General features: G+C 46.7%; 1 protein-coding gene across 1 annotated transcript in view; it reads right to left on the bottom strand.

Annotated features, from left to right (window-relative positions):
* STAB2 (stabilin 2) overlaps positions 1 to 18,842 on the bottom strand; it is a gene marked incomplete at both ends in the record, with an annotated part of 87,095 nt that overhangs the window by 403 nt on the left and 67,850 nt on the right. Inside the window, 17 exons of the mRNA XM_082311375.1 lie at positions 276 to 395; positions 1,507 to 1,635; positions 4,142 to 4,249; positions 6,408 to 6,566; positions 7,344 to 7,463; positions 8,117 to 8,223; positions 8,448 to 8,613; positions 9,728 to 9,861; positions 10,211 to 10,352; positions 11,396 to 11,589; positions 12,291 to 12,398; positions 12,790 to 12,894; positions 14,758 to 14,907; positions 15,990 to 16,113; positions 16,562 to 16,618; positions 17,854 to 18,000; positions 18,748 to 18,837. Coding sequence (XP_082167501.1) covers positions 276 to 395; positions 1,507 to 1,635; positions 4,142 to 4,249; positions 6,408 to 6,566; positions 7,344 to 7,463; positions 8,117 to 8,223; positions 8,448 to 8,613; positions 9,728 to 9,861; positions 10,211 to 10,352; positions 11,396 to 11,589; positions 12,291 to 12,398; positions 12,790 to 12,894; positions 14,758 to 14,907; positions 15,990 to 16,113; positions 16,562 to 16,618; positions 17,854 to 18,000; positions 18,748 to 18,837 — 2,160 coding nt within the window. The remainder of the gene's footprint in view (positions 1 to 275; positions 396 to 1,506; positions 1,636 to 4,141; positions 4,250 to 6,407; positions 6,567 to 7,343; positions 7,464 to 8,116; positions 8,224 to 8,447; positions 8,614 to 9,727; positions 9,862 to 10,210; positions 10,353 to 11,395; positions 11,590 to 12,290; positions 12,399 to 12,789; positions 12,895 to 14,757; positions 14,908 to 15,989; positions 16,114 to 16,561; positions 16,619 to 17,853; positions 18,001 to 18,747; positions 18,838 to 18,842) is intronic.

Raw genomic sequence — 18,842 nt, 5'->3', positions numbered from 1 at the left:
AGGCTTTTTAAGTTTGTATAGACATGTCACTGGCATCCAGTAGCATTTGAAGTCCAATTTAATTCATCTCTCTTTGAAGGTAGAATTGAGATACATCTGTAGACCACAGCCCCAATTTGTAGCAGTGGTGAGACAGGAAAGCCAGGAACTTGAATGGTGTTTGCCCAGACTAATTTTTCTTTTTTTTGCCAGCTAGACATTTTCCTTTCATAAAGTCATTCCCTCTTACCATGATTTTAGTTGTGTCTCAATCTCAAATCAAAATGAACACTTACTGAGAAAAGATCATAAGTAGGTTCTGGTGGAGTCAGTGCAGAAGAACTTTCGAATGAGGGGTTGGTGATATTTGAAGACTGTGACTTGTCCAGTGATGTTACGTCAGTGTCATCTTTTGACTACATAAAATCACACAAACCTGCTTAAAATCCATCCTCCTCCTAACAGTGCATTAAGTGGGGCACTTAAGCCTCACTACCGACTGGTGCAGTGTTGTAACTGAACTGGCTTTATCCCCTAAATCAGTGTTTCTGGGCACAAACTGTGTCCTAGGTGGTTGTACTCTCTCAGGTCGCTTAACGCTGCTACCTTATTTCTCTCCCTTATTATTTTAAAGCCTCAGCAAAGCATGGGAGAGGAAGTGTTGCCCTGGCATTGCGCCTGGGATAAAAGATCCCTGCTTGGTCCTGCCTGAGCACTCTCATTGCAACTATATAGAAACACAAGCGTTTCCCCTGGCTGATGGCTCCTGTTTTTGTTTCTAGAAGACGATTCACGTTATGCAGGGTCTAGAATAGGAAGGGATTTCTGTTTACTTCTAGGTAGACTTTCTTTTGGATTAAATTTTGTGTATTTTGTAACACTTTCTTGTCATCCCTCATCTCTTGAGTAGCTTGGCTGTTGCTGGCTGGTTTCATGTCATCATGATACTATGTGAGGCTAGCAAAGTTAGTTAAGAGAAAGCAAGCATGAGAGCGCATCAGTATAAAAATTTGCACTTTTCAATCCCGACAATTATTTCAATTTGCTTGTCTTTTGAATCTGGCCTTTTTCCTATCAAGCGTTTCAACCTCCAGAGCAGCAAAATCATTAGCAATGCTGCGGAGGAGGGGGAAGAGAACAGGTGCCCTTTCAGGGGTTGTAATTACCTGCTTCCCTAGGGGTGAGCTGTCTGGTGAGGCAAAGGCTTCTGCACTGGCGCTGTGCAGTTGAATAAGCTTTTGGCCGGTCCTTGGTGTTGGAAGTGTCTGTGAGAGCAGGAGCCCGTTGGGCACCCTGGAGGGAGAGGTCTGGGGCAGCCGTAGGCAAATGGAAGCTTGCGCCCAAGACACGTGTGTGAGCCTACCCCGCTGTCTCCATGTCTTAGTCTGAGTGGTTCAAGTGGGAAGTGATCGGGAATGTTTCTAACTTAATAAAATGCAAGGAGAAATTGGAGGCTGTGAGTCTGGGAGGTGCGGTGGGTCTGGGGTCGTGCTGACCCCCTGCTTCGCGTTCCTGTCTGCCACCTACCTTGAAGTGCTGGAAGCTTGTGTTCCTCTTCCTGAACCTGAGGTAAGAATAGCCAATAAAAGCCACAATTCCAGTAACCAGGCAGATGCCAAAGAATATTCCTGTCCCAGTACTGGCATGGAGAGGAGCCTGGAAGAAAGAGAGAGGGTGAGTGAGCTACGGGTTGGGCACTGGTGACCTTCCAGCACCTGAGCACATGCAGTGTCCCTTTGAGATATGCCCTAGTCCTGAACTGCTTTCATGCTCGAGTTTCCTGGTGCGTGATCCCTAGAGACAGTTAAATATGGCCTTTTGATAGTAACTACAAATTAAATTTTTTCAGGGTACTGGACACTGGCTGCAGTACAGCTTCATCTTGTTTATGTTTTTGAAGTTACAGAGCATGCCTAAGTGATCTTTTCTGGTCAGGTTTTTTAAAGTAGCAATAGAGGCTATGTTGAGCCTGAAACCTCACTGGGCTGAGGAGGAGAAGTGGGTACCAAATTCCCTTAAGCAGCTTTGGAAACCTGTTCTACAAACCTTAGAGGGCTCTGCATGGGTTCAAGCTTATTCCCCACCGCTTTGTGCGCTGGGGAGGTGTTGGTTATTGCCAGCTATCAGCAGCCATGCCATCCTCTGAGCCCTGCTTACCAGGGCTCGAACCAAACCGCACCTGAGACGTGGCCCATCTCATCGCTGGTTAGAGGGACGGCCAGCCTGTGCAGAGGGTGCGCAGGGCTGGGCTCCGCCAGTGGCCCAGCACCTGCCTTCTGTAGGTCATTTTGCCCCAAAACGTGCAATGCCTTTAACCTGAAATCATCCTTCAGTCAAGCAGGTGAAGTGCCAATCCAAGTAACTGTATATAATATTTCATAAATGTTTTAATAAATTTGTAGGTGAAGGACTGAAAGAAATTCATACGTGATCTGGATTTAATCTCAGGGGGAGAAAAGCCTTCAGACCCTGACTTTGGTTTGCCTTCTGCAGCTCTGTGGCCTGATAGACTGATATGAAGGTGACCGGCAGTTTTGGGGTGATGATAAGTTTGAGGGATCCCAGGGCACGCAGCCACTCAGGCTGCAGTCCTTCCAAAGCGCTCTGCTCTTTCCTGGCAAGCCGGGAGGTGAGGAGGGGTCTGGAAATGGGTAGGAGATTCATATGCTCTTACTCTTGCTTTTCCATGTGATGCCCTAGCTCTGCAGCCTCCCGTCTAGAAAACTGATTACTAAACTTACCCTGCAAAAACAATCACATTGTTGTCTTAATAGATATGCTCTCTTCATTTACTTTTTAGAAAACAAAGTAATTTACATGGTGCAGCTGGACAGCTAAATATTAGAAAACATTTAGTTGCCCTCTAGCATGCGAAAGGTATTATAAAGGCTGTAATATGCTGGTGTAGGCTGACAGAAATTACCTATTATTTTGAATCATTTTCAGGCAGTAATGTATGCTTTTACCCAAGTGTGTCATTTCCTACTTGTGAGAATTGTAGGCTGCAAGGGATTTCTGTGAACTGAGATTGTGCAAGCATATTACTGAGCTTCTAAGAACAAGAAGGCTGGTTTGTAAAGGAGAAAGGGTTGCTCAGAACAAAATGAAGGTGAGAAATACGGTATTGATAGGATTAATCTTGTGGACCAAGGAGGCAGCTGGTTAGCCACTTCCGAAATCAGAGCTGGGGTGGATGGGCTGTAAACATAAGCGAGGCCCCTCCAGTGCACGGACAGAAGGATCAGAAATGAGTTACCGCGACGAAAGGGAAGGTCTTCAGATTAAGTAAGTGGTGGGTCTTCTTGCAAGGTCAGCTGGAGCCTGTGTTGGGCTGTCACAGAGAACCCTGCATGGAACAGAGCTGGGGAGCGCTAACGCTGCACATCTGAACGCTTAACTTCAGTAAGGAGAACATTTTGTACTGGAAAAAAAGGTGCTCACTGCGCACCTCTCCCAGGGGCAGCAGGGGTCACTTTTGTGAAACATCCCAGTTGCGCTGCAGGTGAACAAAATGCTTTTCCTCCCTTTCATACAAAGCAGTAACCTTTGCTGGTGGGAAGCAAATAGAGCAATGTTCCTGCCTCCCTCCTGCTGGGCCCTGTACCATTTTGATGCCAGCTTGAAGCAGTGCAGCTGCTGACTCGGCTTGCCTCCATGGAAAGGACGGCTCCCCTTTCTGAACTGTGCTGTTCTGCCATGCGCTGTTTGCTTTGGCCTTTCTAATGGGAGAGATAATTGGGTAACTGGGCCCATTGCAGGTATTCATGCAGGCAAAAAATATCTATTTTCAAAACACCTTGTTGTTTTGGACAGGAATGAATGCAAAGCCAAGAGTAAAAAATTTTCCTTAGAAGCTTGAAAGATCTTTTTGGAAGAGCTGAAATGGAGCTTTATCCAACCTCCATTACAAAAAAATTTATTTTATTTATATAAAATAAATGTGGGAAGAACTTGTCCAGACAGAAACATTTTGAACAAGCTTTACTGGCACCTTGTTCTCAACTTCTAATTTTCTTTCAAAGTAACCTTTTAAACTGAAACTGCATATATGGGAAGGAAACTGGGAATATGTGAATGTCAGCAATGAGTTTGGGATGATATAAGCCACAGCCACCTCCCACCACCCCCCCAAAAAAAAAAAAAAAAATCACTATGTACTTACAGGTGCTGGCGGAGCCTTTAAAGGCTCTGAAATGACGTGGATTATCCCATTGGAAGCGATTATATCCCACTCAACAATAGCACTTCTGTCCACATATCTGATCTCTCTCTGCCAGGAGAAAGAGTGATGAGAGCTGAGCTTTGACCCTTCTCCCTTTGGGACTGAAATAAACCTTGAGACTATTTCCCCACCTCAGTTACTGACACACAGAGAAAAATCACGTGAGGGCTTACACCGCTGCCTCCCTGGACATCAGCCTGGGATGGCCCCAGGCTGGTCATGGCTCTCCTGTACATCATTACCTGCATATTGCCTTCAGGCATTTCTTTGTCTCTCTCTTTTTTTTTTTTTTTTTTTTTTTTGAAATAAAGGTTTTGTGCCACTTGCATGGAGTTTACCTGCTCTAGAGAACTGGGTCCACACTGATGGGGAGCTGCTGCCTGCAGATTATTTGGTGGCCTAGCATCAGTGAGCTGGGAGGTGGTCCCATTTGGCAGCTCATCAGGATATGAGAAGGGAGAAGGATGGGATCAGTCACTGCCACCCCAATGTTTCTCTGGACTCTGCTGCTAATGGGAGTCCTTGACTACTGCGAGCCGATCCTGAGTCTCTCCAGCGTTTTGGGAGGATGGGTTCATGGGTGTCTGTGCTATTGCAAACTCTGCTTTAAATTGCATCCTAGCAAAATGGTTTCTCCTTGGTGAGCTGAACTGGGAGCTGCTGCCTGCTCTTGCCCCTGGCATGAGGTGGTGGGCTGCTGCTGGGGCACACGGCGATTTTCTGTGCCCAGGGACGAAGGGGCTCAGCTGTGGTGGCAGCGCAGAGTGGTGTGGGAGTCACACCCTGTCCTCGTCCCTCTCCCTCACCCCTGTGCTGCCCTGCCAGGGTCCTGGGGAAAGCTCGTGGCCTCCAACCTGGTGTGCTGGGACCAGGGGGTGCTTGGCTGCCGGGAGGGTGCGTGGAAAGCTGCTGCCACCTCTTCTTCCCTCCCTGGCACCCCACTGAGCTTTACTGCAGCCGGGGGAACCAGGGGCTTGCTTAGGTCCTCCAGGGAGGAAGAAAAGCTACAAATTTCCAACCAGCTTTGAACAGCAGGAGCAAGATTTGTATTAATGGGCTCAGAGCCTCCCCTTGGCAGCTTTTGAAGAAAGGAGGATTTTTTTAAGGAGAATCTCTTCTAACTCAAATATCAGATCAAAGTGATCCAAAAGAGCTCCTGGCATGCTAATGAGTGATACAGGTAAGCCTTGTGCTGGTGGACCCGATCTCTCATGTGGGTATACTTTATTAATGCAATTACTAAGTTTGCAGTATAGCATGGTTTTAAAAATAGAGATGGTAATTCTCATGCCAAAGGAGTTTCTCCTGAAAGGGGAAGGAGGAAGGGAGCAAAGGCAACAGATGAGTCATTTGTGCACCTCTTCCTGCAGCACCTATGTCCTTCTTGGTGGTGTCTGTGAAAATCTACCCCCCCAGTTGGCGTGTTGGGCACTCAACTTTCCTCGGGTCCAGCGCCATTCTCTAGAGCGCTTTTTAATGGCAAGCCCGCAGACGCAGTGTTCCTTATTTTCAGATTCAGCTATACTGCATCACCCACAGCAGAGTCCCAGCCTCGGTCTTAAGAGGTTCCTATCACAGAGGTCAGTTGAAATGCTTGGGCAGTGAGTGTTTTCTTAATAAAAAGGAGAAGTTTGGTATGTTTTCAAAGGACGTGTTCCCCTAAAATGTCAAAGGATGCTTTCCATTTGCAAAAAGGATATAAATTTTTGCATTTAAAAACCACTGAAATAGTAACAAAAAATGCAAACCACTGTTTTGTCTGCTTTTGCTCTGAGCAAGGCTGTGCTGGCATCTCCTGCCTCTCCCAGAAAGCGACCAAGAAACTTTACAAATGCCAGCACCTTTCTTTACTGATAAGCTGCTGCTCTCATCTCTCCTCCTATCGTGCTGCCATCTCCCGTAATCCTGCCAGGCTGAGAGAAGGGTTGAATCAAGCCCGTATCCCCATCCTGCTGTTCCTGCAGGCCACCTGAACAGCTTCCTTTGAGATCTGCCCGTCAGCTTGGCCATTTGCAAACTTGTGAATTTGCAGTTTGCCAGCTGCTGTCCTGCAGTCTCTCGGCGGGAAAGAGCCTTCTGAAGTCAGCCTCTCATTGCTGCCCCCTGTAACCTTACCGAATTGCTCTCCAGATCAATGTGTCACCCGATTATAGGATATAGCATGGGGGGAGGAAGCACAAAGATGGGAGATTTATTAAAAAGGTACCTGTTCAGTGGCGGGGGCGTGATATTCCTGGCCCCTGGTGTTTGTAATGAGGAGCTTTTCCCCTAGACGAGTTAGAAGAGTGGTTCCGTTGGTCAAGTCCTCATAAAACATTATGCTGGCATTAGATAAATGATACTCGATGTCTCGCCCGGCAAGCGTCTGCAAATGAGAGCAAAATACAAGGAACGTTGACTGATCTCATTAATCCTCTGGATTTACCAGTAGGCTAAGTGCCTGTGACCTTTTTCCCTCTTTGCTATTAATGCTGCAGCAAGTGCAATATGGGGCGGAGGCTATTGGGAAATCTGGGTGCGAACAGTGGGATCTGCTGTCCCTGCTGGCCTCTGACAGCTGCCTGCCGCAGGCAGTGCCTTGATTCTGGTGCGACAAAGGATTTTACTCTTTTGTATGACGACCTGAAGTGACGAGCCTCCGAGATATTCCAAATAGCTTGAAGGGGTAAGCCAGGGCATAAACCCATGTGAATTGTTTGAGACAATGTTTGATTGAAGGAAGGAAGGAAGGAAAAAAGGGATAAGCACAGAAACGAAGCTAGGAACAGATGCCTTTAATGTATTTGTGGGAAATACCAAAGCTGTGCACTGCTTTCTTCAAATAACTGTGCGTGATGTTAATAAGCTTCATCTCAGGCAGACTCCTTTATAACTAAAGGTAACTAAAATCCCTGATGGAAAAGTCTCTGTAGTGACTTGAACACTGGATAACCTTATACTCCTAACTATGGAAAAGAAATGGAAATGATGAACGCACCTCTTTCAGAAGCACAGTTTAAACTATGTGAGGTTACACAGAAGTCATGTCACACTAAGATTTTTTTTTTTTTTTAAACTTAAATTTCACCAGGATACAGAAACTCATAATGGCTCTTTAAAAAGTCTTATTACAACGAGGAAGGAAAAACGAAAAAACCCTGACCTCATTTTCCCTTAACCCGCTATTGTTTGGAGCAAAGAGGGTGGCATGCACTGACAGGTCCGTGAGGTACCGCAGGAACTCTCTCCCCTTCCTAGAGCTGTTGGAGTAAGCCATGATGTCCTAAGTGGAAACAAAACCCAGCTTTACTAAAGAGCAATCGCGTGCTCCGGCGCAGGGAGCTGAAAAGATGAGACTGTATAAATAACAACAAAGCAGCTTTCTATTAATAGCCACAAAGCAACTCTGGAGTGACATTATGGAAGGAGTTTGTATTCAAAACCCAGTTTTAACTGCTGATTTGGTGAGCACATCTTAAACTGACTTGCAGGAGTTGGGCCCTTGTTGTCTCTGTGAGGCTCCTTACACACATAATGCCTTTCTGAGTAGTGGCAAGAAAGGGACCCTTTTAATGCTATGCCTTTTTCCCCAGCAGCAATTCAATAAAATCACAAAAAAGCCCGACACTCCTTGGGATGCTTAGAAAGCCAGGAGCAGTTGTGCACAGAATCACAGAATCCTCTTTAAGCTAAAGCTGCAGTAGCATTTAATTTCCAAATGAGTTTTAAAAAATCCAAAATCTCTTTGGAGCAAGTAATTAAAAAAGCAGCAACTAAGTTCCGATTTTGACAGTGCAGATTTAGACCACTCCACCCTTGCTTTGCTGGTGTGGTGGTGTTACCTGCTAGTAAAGCAAACATTGAGATACAACGCAGTGGCGGAGCCTGCTTCGCTCCGCTCACCCGACGGAGCCGCGCGCCAGCTGCGGGCCATACCGACAAGAAGTTTGTCAGCGTTGGGAAGGACGTCAGCACTTCCAGCAAGTTCCCACTGCAGGAGAAGCCATCCCCCACGTAGCCTGGCTTGCAGGTACAGTTCACCTCTGGAAGGTACAAACACAGATAGCCATGTGGGCAAATGCCCTTTGCTAGCAGGCTGTCCTGTGCCTGAAAAACAACTTGCAGGCAACAGATTTTTTTTTTTTACAGTTAAAAAGAGGCAGAGTCTCTTGCAGCGTTATCTAGCAGCCTGTGGCCGACCAAAGGAACCAAAATCTGGGCTGCTGCTCCCCTTTGTGCAGAGGGATGCAGCAAAGGACCTTCTTACCTTTCTCCCTGTAGCAGAAGACATCCCAGGTTTCACTCAAGTTGGCTCTTCTCCCATAGTCCACGATGCCGACGTACCCAGACCCGCAGTTTGGGGAGGAGAAGGCAGTTGGGTAGCCCACTCTTTCACCATCTAGCCAGCCAGCAGCGCACAGGTGGTACCTCGCCTGCAGCCGGCAGGGCCATAAGGAAAAAACATTGGGGGAAGAGCTGGGTGGTGGGGCTGGGGTGCCGTAGAGCAAATGGATGATTCCTCCCGGGGCCCTCAGGCAGCACCCAACCCGCCAGCCCTCTTTCTGAGGGTCTGAGCAGGCTCTGTCCATCTGTCCTGCAGCCTGCCCTGTGCTGAGCTCGGGGCCAAGGGGATGCAGAGAGGGGGCCCCCCCGAAAGTCAGTGGCTTCCCATATGGGCCAAGGGAGCCTTTCCTGGGAAAAGCTTCCCTGAGCCCATAGCCAGGCAGGATCAGAGGTGGGTGTGAAAGCCAAAGGGGGACGTGCAATCCCATCATGTGCCAGCCCACCTTTTGTCATGGGAAGGGCTGACAAACCAGCTCAACACAGAAAATAAATCCCCAGGAGCACTGGAGCCAGCCCCACTGCCAACTTTGATTTAGACTACGAGGTGCAGGGGACATGCAGCTCCGGTTGCAATCTGAATCTCCTCAGGCAGCAGGAGGAGGTTTACGTTCTGGCCGTGATCCAGCCTCACATTTTGCTAAAGGTGTCTCTAAACAGTAAGCATCTTTCTTCCTTCTGCAGATGGGAAGGAGCCAGAAAGGTACAGCCAGTCTGACCCACTCTTCTAAATCAAGGTTTACAAACCCAAGATGTGATGCCCATCCCACTGATGTCAGTCATGTGTTCTCTATAACATACTTAAGGAAAAGAATATGGAAATGGCTCTGCTAAATTAACAGCCTTTGAGGAAAAGATTCCTGGAGCCTTACATTAAAAAAAAAAAATCAATCTAAGCATAATTCTGAAGTGTACATTCCTTTAAGAAGTGTTAATAATTAAAACCCCCATGAAAACACTCTGTAAGTGACTTTACCGTCTCACCCCAGGATCACTGGAAACAAGAACTTGGCAACTGGTTTCAGTGCTATATGAGCAGGCGTGAAACCAATAAACAGTCTAAAAACTGCTCCCTGAGGCACAGGGGAAGGAAAGGAGGGAAAATGAAGCTTATTAGCACAGAGCAGCCCCCTTGCTCTTCCCTCCCCATTTATGCTGTGGCTAGGTCTGCTGTGGGGATCTCCTCCGGCAGTGAGGCTACCTCACCTTCTGCGCGTACAGCAGCTGGTTATACGTAGCGATGGTGGCTGACTCATTGGCACAGGCCTCCTTTGCCTTCTCGTAAGTCATTTTGTACTGCCCTCGTGGGGACCGTAAATGGAAAACTCCAACCGTGGTATCTGCAAAGAGAGAGAAGAACCAGCTCTTCCTGAGGGGGTTTCCGTGCAGTCAACTGTGCCATGCAATTACCTGTGAATTTTGTTAAAATGTAGTTAGGACAGATTGATCCCTTACGGGTAATATTCCTACCTGGAATGCCCTCATCTGTTGCTTCATAAATCCGGCATCGCAAAGTATTTAAGCACACGTTCTAATTTCAATCGTGCTTAAATCTCATTGTTTCAAGAGGATATAGGTAAAGGACTGGGTGAGCTTACAGACACAAAGAACTTGGCCACAGGCTTCACTGCGGCGGGACAGGGACGATGATGTCCCTGCCCCATGGCGTGCACGGTGTGCCATCCTCACCTTGGAAGTGGAGATCAGCACAGTCAGCGTCGGGGTGGCACTGCCCGTTGTCTTGCAAGCAGCGGTCGAGAGGAAGCTGCATCACCGAGCAGTTCAGCCCGTCACCGATGTAGTTACTTTTACATTCGCACTTGCGTTTGTCCTGGTCAGAGAGAGAATAAAAAAGGCCAAGCCGAGTACTTAGCTGACGTAAAAGTGGTATTTCAAGCAACATTCTGAACTGTTGGAAAAATTTCACTTGATAATAGCCAAGAATGGACAAATAGGAAAGTTGCTACTAACAACTGTGATTCAACAGACCACAAACTCTGATGGTGACATTTATTCTTCGAAGCAAAACATTTCCACATGTGCTTGGGTGCTTTGCTGAATTAATACCAAAGCATAATTCCATCCACAAAGTTAATAACATGCATTGGAGAATTATATGACATGTAATTAACAAAAATGGATGGCAAACCTATCAAAATGATATTTAAATGACTGGGCATGGGAGCATGAAAGGAATTTAGCAGTCCACTGATAGTAATAAATTGAGAACTGTAAACCAAGCAGGAGCTGGAGACATCCAGGGATTGTGATGGTTGGCAGCTGGAATGGATTAGCGACAAGGATTCTCTAAATAGCTCCTGGAAGACACATCAGGCAAGCCACCAAAATGGGATGGACAGGTGATCCTGAAAGCACCAGGACAAACGCTGGATCAAGTCACTGGCACAAGTCTTCCTCAACAACATTGACCGTTTGGGCCAAGGAATTTGTGTCATGTGGCTGGAGAGCTTTTCAAGCTGAATTTGGCCAGTGAACAAGTGACATTATTCTCCCAGCTGTCCCTACGTTTAGCTACCAAAATATATTCCGTTTCAATCCAATAAACTCCTATTGCAAATAGGGATATCCAGTTAGGGAGAGCTAAGAAGAGGACAGAAAAATTAGACATGCAAAATATCCAATCTGCTGTAGTACCCCTTTCCCTAGAGAAAAGATGTCAAACTGTTGCTCACCCCTCAGCTGAAAGGATACCAAACTGGTGTGGAAAGTAGGCTGGAGCTATGTAAAGGTTGTTTTGGAAAACAGGGACTTTGAGAGGTACGGAGTGTGATCCAGCCAGAGAAAGGACTTCTGCTGGCACCAGGAAGAAATGCCTCAGACCTCCCTGGGGCTGACTGAAATCATTCAACTTACAGGTCCTATGACAGTGCAAATGGCATGCTCGTGGCAGCCTCCGTTGAACCCATCGGCGCAAGGATTTATTGGAAGGCATGTAAAGCCATCGCCTTTGTATCCTTTCTGGCAGGTACAGTAGACTTTCACCCCGAGCTGCGTGCATTCGGCTGCCTTGTGGCACCCACCGTTGTTTTGTTTGCAAAGGTCTGCAGCTGCATGGGGGAAAAGAAAACAGGTGAGTAAAGTCTGCTTTTAAAGAGGACGTTCTTCACAAAGACAAACCACCTCCAGATTTTTAAGGCCCACTAAAAATGGGCCTTAAAAAACACTTGTTTTGGGACAAAAACTGAGTTTCCTGAGGCATTCCTGAACTTGTGTGAAGGCTACCCTTCAGGGCCCTGAAGCCCTTTTCAGGATGTCCTCGATTTAAGAGACACTCTCCGCGCCTCGCCTCCCCCCCCCCCCCCCCCAAGATTCTCCTTCACCTTTGGCAGCCCAAGAAAGCTGCTTTTTTGGGGACTCTGCTCTGGCCAGAGTGACTTTAGAGGACACGAGACACCTGGCTCAGAAAGAATGACTGTTTCTGCAGCGATGTTACTGGGGTCCTGCCTCGCCTAAGATCATCAAAGAAAAATCCTGTAAGTGAAACACTGCTAAAAACCCTGCTGTCTCCAAAACCTGATTGAAGCACACTTCTTGCTCATACTCCTATTCGGTAAAACCTGATGAAACCAGCCACTTGCTTCAGAAAAAAACCTGATCTTTATATATCCTAAATTTGTTTCACCTGCTGCACTATGGAAGCTGTTAGGTTTGATAGGCAACATTTCATAGGAGAGGGTAACTGCGTGCAGGTGCGAGAGGGGACATCCTGCTTTCTCGTAGCAGGCTGTGAATGGGAGAGGGAGCTCACCTGTGCACGTCAGCCCGTCCCCGTTGTAAAATGGCTTGCACTGGCACGTGTTGTTCTCCATGCAGACAGCGTTGGCAGAGCAGCTCGGGGAACACACTGGGGGCAGAGCTGTGGGGAAGGCAGAACAGCTGGGATGAAAGTGCTATTTATATTGCAATGCCCTTTTTTATGCAGAAAGAAAAGCCCTCGTATCAGTCTTGCTAACTGGAAAACCTGTAAGAATATTTTTTTTGACTGCTTAGCTCACAGTTGATACCTTCCCTCATACAGCCCAGAGCCGCTCCACAGGGGAGGTAGGCACTCATATTCCCATTTCACAAAGGAGGAGACAGGGGGGTGAAGGGACTTTTCTCAGTCCAGAGGAGTCCCTTAGTCTCCTTTGAGGGCTTCTGGCGTTATTAACCCTTTCTCTCTCTCCTCTATGCAAACCCTCTGTTAAATTGCAAGCGCTTTAACCCGTGGCTCCATGTGACGGAGTCCAGTGAGAGGAGGCAGAGACCTAGCTTGGTTTCACACAGCTGGCCAGTCCATCCTGTTTCACAGAAGCATCGTCCCGTTCCTGAATATCCTTCGTCACACTCCCCGTTAGTCTTGCATTCGCAGGCTGCAAAAGGAATGCAGAGGGATCACTTACAGAGCTGCCATTGGGAAAGGGGAAAATCTTTCCCTACAGAAACATCACCTATACTGTCAGTTTAGATACAGTATTTTTTAGCAATTATTCAGATAAATCTAACTTCATGTTTTTTCACCATGGGGCCAGTCAAGCAGTGGACCAGACTTCTCAGAGTGGTTGGGCAGTCTCCATCCTGGGAGGTCTGCAAGCCCCAACAAGATAAATCCTGACCAGCCTGGCTTGAGCTCAGGGCTGACCCTGCTTTGAGTAGAGGGTTGGACTAGAGACCTCCTGAGGCCCCTTCCAACCTGAATTATCCTGTGGTCCTATGATTTTATAACTGGCATTAGTTCAATGCACCTCTGGAAATGAAAATGGGTCTTGATCTGCATTGTAGCAGAGTAGCAAATTTTACAAAGGGCTATGGCAGGAAGGAGTTAATGGCTGAGCTGAAGACCTAGCCTGATCAGGTCCTAATGTGCAGCACCTGCTAGCTGTGGGGAAGCCTTTTAGCCAGAGAGAAGTGTACACAGAGAGAGAGTGTGTGGTTGCTGCCTGGGAGAAGGTCTGTCTGAGTAAGGAAACCAAATATGAGGTTAGTGAGCTTTGCTGTAAAACCTGGGCAAGTTACCTGGGATGTGTTTTTTAGGTTTTTAGATATTTTTATGGCTAAAAGCTTCTGTATTCCTTTTCTTCCTCTTATATGTGGGTGTTACCCCTTGTGCCCTGCAAACTGAAGCATGAGGGGCTGATTTAATCTATGGGTGATGTTTTTTTCCCCCCTCTCTTTGGGCCCTGCAATAACTTATGTGCTGAGTCCTCCTTAAGGAATTATTGATGGCTCTCTGTTTTATAACGTAATGAAGTAGCACCCTTTCTTGCCTTATCTGTCTTCCTGAAATATTGTTGTTTAAAGAGGAAAATGATGTGGGTTTGGGGGAACTGATTCTCTGAAAACCTGATCCTGCTGAAAAGGAGTTTCATCCTCTGGCTTTATTTCATTTAGCCTTGTTACCTAATTTTTGGTTGATATAAATATACATTAAAAAGAAGTGGCTATAAAACTTTTCTGTTAGAATACCACAATCTGGGTTTCAGATGAACAGCTCATACAGTTTATGCTATGGTGTACTATAAAATGGATAAACTGTAGGTAAGCATAATCCTGAGTGTTGGTGTCTAAGTCTGGTGTCTTGCCTATACTGCAAGGGTATCTAGCCTATAATCCTCCATTGTAGGTGCCTCATGAGTACTACAGGTGCACACAGTTAGGATGGAAGCATTAATATTGTAGCTTTGCATCTGAAGGCTTTATGTTGGGGAAGCATTTAAGTTTAAAAGGTAATATTGATCCTGGTTCCACCTAGTTTACACTTAAAACCACAGTGAAGTGGGTTATATGAGCAGTTTCTTGGCTGCCATCCCTTTTCACAAACTGCCTTCATCTCTGTCCTTTTTCTTCTCTTCTGCAAAAGCAGTGCATGGCCTTGGCCTCCTGCAATCATTGAGGAACAGCATTGCTAAAATGCTGTCTTGTCTTTTATGGGAATGGGGGAGAAGGCTGTAGTTGAAAACACTTGTTGATGGAGGTTCTGTCTCTGTTGCCTGTTACTTATGTACCCTACAAGAATAGGAAGAGCCCTGCAGAGAAAGCTATGTAAGTCTCCGCTCCCCCTGCCTTTTCTTCCTTCCTTCTGAGATGTTGTGCCTTCCCTCCGTATGAGGACGCACTTGGGAAAAATGTTGGTGTTGAGAGTGGGAAGTGTTTCTTGGTTTACTTAAAAACTCATCGCTGACAAAATAGTTTAGGCTTGACACGGGCAATGATATGGAAAGGTAACTTAAACATACGCCTGCAGCTGGATCCGTATCTGCCTGGCAAACACAGCTCGCACGAAGTCCCGTTGAAGCCGCTGTGGCAGTGGCACTCTCCTGTCCCGGCGTACCCGTCGTCGCAGGAGCCATGGTTATTGCACGGGGTCTCTGGGCCCCCTGGGCAAGCTGAAAGGGTTTTTTTTGTTGTTTAAAAAAAAACAAAAAACAAGTGGCTGTTTAGCTCAAGTGCATATTTATTTGTTGTCACTGTTTGTTATTTATTGTTCTGTAAAAATCCTTGAACAGGGAAAGGCCTGTAAACACGTGTCTATTGGGGTGTGTAAAAGCAGCTGTGACGCTTGCAATTGCAAGCCTCCTGCCCCGAATTCCTTAACATACTTTTGCAACTCTTGTCGGGAAGGTGTGGACTCTTCCAGCCCTGGCTCTGGGTGCTTGCTCATTCAGACCCATCAGTGAATGGCACTGCCCAGCCCCAGCCCAAATCCATCCTTGCTTGTGCACCTCCATGTGCTGGTGAGCCCAAAGGGCAGCTGAGGCTGGGCTGCCCAAAATGGCTTGGGACCCCCATGTGTCTGTGAAATCCAGACAGAGTGAGCTGGCAAGGCTACGTGTCCCGGGAGCTGTCTGCCAGCAGATATCCTAACCTGGATTCTGACCTTATGTGCCCTGGTGAGACCCTCTGTACTGTTCCCCTGCGGAGCTGGCAGGTGAAGGAGCACACCGTTCATTAGTATCTGCTAACAAACAGCTGGAGATAAAGCTTCCCAAACTGTCTCACATCTGCTTAAAGCTACAATTTCTGAGCTTGCACCAGTGGTGTGTGTGCTTGCAGGTGGCTGAGGAGTTGTACTTTGTGTCTCTGGTGTGTCCTGCCATGAGCCTGATGTCTGTTTTTGTGTTGAAAGGACTTTCAGCTGGTGACTGGTTAAGACTCGCTAGGTTTGGTTACAGCAGAGCAGTCTACTTTCTATAGCATTCCCTTTGCTACTAGCATGGAGTTTAAAACTTGCTGTAAATGTGAAAAAGAGATTATCTGGAGCGGAAAAGCAATAATGCTTTCTGTTTGTTTCAGCTGTTGCAACAGAGCTCCCCCATCTTGCGGCCAGTCTCTTCTCATGCCCCCTATCCCAGCGCTCTCAATTCAGCCTGCTGGGCGCTATGCAGCTGTGCTTAGGAAGGCCAGAGGCTGCCGGCAGCAGAGTGTGTGTGGGGGGGTGTGTGTGTGTCTGTCCATCCTTGTGTCCTACCTTGGCAGTCTGGCCCGAAGTAGCCCTTGCAGCACTTGGCCGTCTGGATGACCACGGAGCAGTTCGTACGGCAGCCGGTCCTCTGCAGCCCATAGGACTCGTACGTGCACAAGCGGATCCCTTCCTGGGCATTGCACATGCCAGCGCAGAGAGGGGGGTAAAAACACAAGAAGATGAGTGCTATGTGGAGGTTTGGGTTTTTTTCCTCTTTAAATCACAGGTTTTGATGTACATTGAATCAAAATGTGATGTGTGAAGAGTGTGAGGCCCCCCACCTTCTCTTTGATTCCCAGCTTGCTGAGCACCATTAATGAGGATAAAGGGGTTGCTCCAAAGTCAAAGTACTTGCTACAGTGGATGCTGACTGAGACCGGCAAGCGTCCCCCCACCACCAGTGTCTGGGTGTTTGCCCAGGGACGGCTTTGTCCCGGAGGCTTTATGGCATCATTTAACTGTGGTTTCACTGTTGAGGGTTCTCTTATTTTTTCAAAGCAACTTATTCTAGTTTGCTTGTGTTTAAGTAGAGAGAAGAGTAGAAGAGTCTGCTTAAATGCAAGATTTTAATGTATTACCTTTGGTTTTGTCCCTGGAGGGCATTTAGAACTACTGAAACAGCTAACACAATGCCCCTGTTGTACAAAATGGAAAAGAAAAAGAAAAGTGTATTAAAATAATGGCAACAAAAGGTTATTTGAAATGGACAGAAAGTCTGTTTTATGAGAGCAGAAAAATATGAGCAGGGAAGAGCATAGGCTTATTAAGCTTGAAACAGATTATAAGAACTCTGGAGAAAGAAGAGAGGAGAATGACAACAAAAATAGCTGCATTAATTTAGTGCCATGAGATGCAAGAAATTAGTTTTGATACCAGGATATAAGTTATGGAAGAAGAAACTTTTCTCTGGATTTAAACATGCAGGGAAAATATGGTGGCTATTCTTCAAATAAATATTGACATGGGCTGCACCAGACCTGGATGTCTAATTTGGAGCAGAGGTAAATGGTTACTTCTTGGGAAGCGCTGACCAGACCTGAGGAAATTGTATCTATCTCATTTAACAAAATCCTGAAACAAAAGGTAATTTGAGCAGATGGGGTATATACAAGTGTTGGTTTTATAACTAAAATATAAATTCCCATAAGCTTTTTTTAAGACTGACTACTTTTTTTTTTTACTTCTAGGTAATTTTTTTTCATACATTCAAATTAAACTGAAGTAAATTTGGGCTTGAAACCATTTCAAAATGGGTTTCAAAACTTCCTGTTTGTGGGACCTATCAAAGTTCATGGAGGAAACCTCCTCCACGCTACTAGTGCCTGTTCAGGTGTGTTAAAGGATATTTCTGTGAAAGCAAGAAATGTGAGACCAAGATCCTGGCTAACAGATGAGGCAGTTCTGCCTTGTGTCCTTAATACCCTGTGCAGCTGGGACAGCAATGCTGTTCCTTTGTAATTAGGAACTTTGTAAATGCAATCTGTATGACCAAATTCATAGTGGGAATTTGTATTTATGTAAAAGCAAGGTAGAAAGATCTGTCCTTGCTCAAATTTATGCTTGCATTTGTATGGTACTGTTCTTATTGAAAACAGGGCAGGGCTCGCTAAGCTGGTCTTAACTGAAACCACTTGTCCTGTGTGTTGCTTAGTGTGGATGCAGGATTTCTGCTGTGTATCTTGCAGGCATTGTGCTGTGCTGCATAACCTTAGCTGTAACCAGTGAGGCAGATGAAGTCAGCTGGAAATGGTGGGACTTAATCTCGGTAGTGCTAAAGCTGCTGCGTGTGTTGCCCTGGTCTCTGTGATGACAGGGTTTGGCCCTTTGGCTGTGTCTTTGCCAGGGTGGGGGACCAAGAAAGGGGACTGACCATGAAATCCACGGTGAAGAAGCTGTCGCAGCGTCCCCCCAGGCTGGGGTCCGTCAGCAGGCAGTCGATGCCGTAGGCGATGCCCCCGTCGAACTCCAGCTGCCGCTGCACTATCTTGCACTGTCTGTCGTTCAGGAAAAGGGCACCCTGAGAGGTGGGATGGGGAGAGGGGGGTGTGACAAGTTGTGAGCCAGTCTTCCTTGGGGCCAGGCTGAATCCATGTCCTGCATGGGTGTTCAGGATAATCCTCCCTCTGCTCTAAACCAATCTGGGGATCTATAGCTGAATGCTATAACATCACAGATGGGCAGATCTTCTGCCTTTCTTGAAGGGGACAGAGTATACCAGCCCTATGTCCACAGGTTAACCTTACACACATTTAGGCTTAGTCATGTTTTCAGAAGCAGATGCTTGCCAGGGATGGTGTGATACATTTGCAAAGAAAAATGTGCTGTTCTGGCTTAACAGGCTGCATACATGCCTGCAATCTTAGCTTGTAAGTGCTTACAAACCAGAGTTTGCAGATGCTGCATTCGTGAGGTTTCTGCCAAAGCCAGGTTCACCTAAATAGTTTTCCATTGTGTATTTCATTGTAGGAGAAATTAAAATGTGCTGGTATGTCAGTTTTGAGGTGATTGAGAGCTGTTTTGAACAAATAGCATCTTACAGCACAGAAAATGACAGCTCCAAAGAGTCTTGCAAACCATCTAGTTTGCTGAATCTGTTGAGGTGGCTGCCCCGGTTTTGTGGCTGTTGGCACGGACTGGTGAGGACCGATTGAGTTTTGGTGCCACTGACCCTTTCTGGGGGCTATGCACAGGCACAGCAGGGTCTGCATGAGTGGATTCTGCAGCAGGGGCAAGGGGTAAGTGTGCTGACAGAGTGAGCACTTACAATGTCCCTGTTATCCCCACAGCTAACGCTGAGGTTGGAGCCCTGCAGGGTCTTCAGTGAGGTGGAGACAGGCAGCTGGTAGGCCATCACCTGGG

Source organism: Platalea leucorodia (assembly GCF_965183815.1).
Source record: "Platalea leucorodia genome assembly, chromosome: 4".
In the NCBI taxonomy this organism is placed as follows: Eukaryota; Metazoa; Chordata; class Aves; order Pelecaniformes; family Threskiornithidae; genus Platalea; species Platalea leucorodia.
This window is presented reverse-complemented; position numbering and strand designations above follow the sequence as displayed.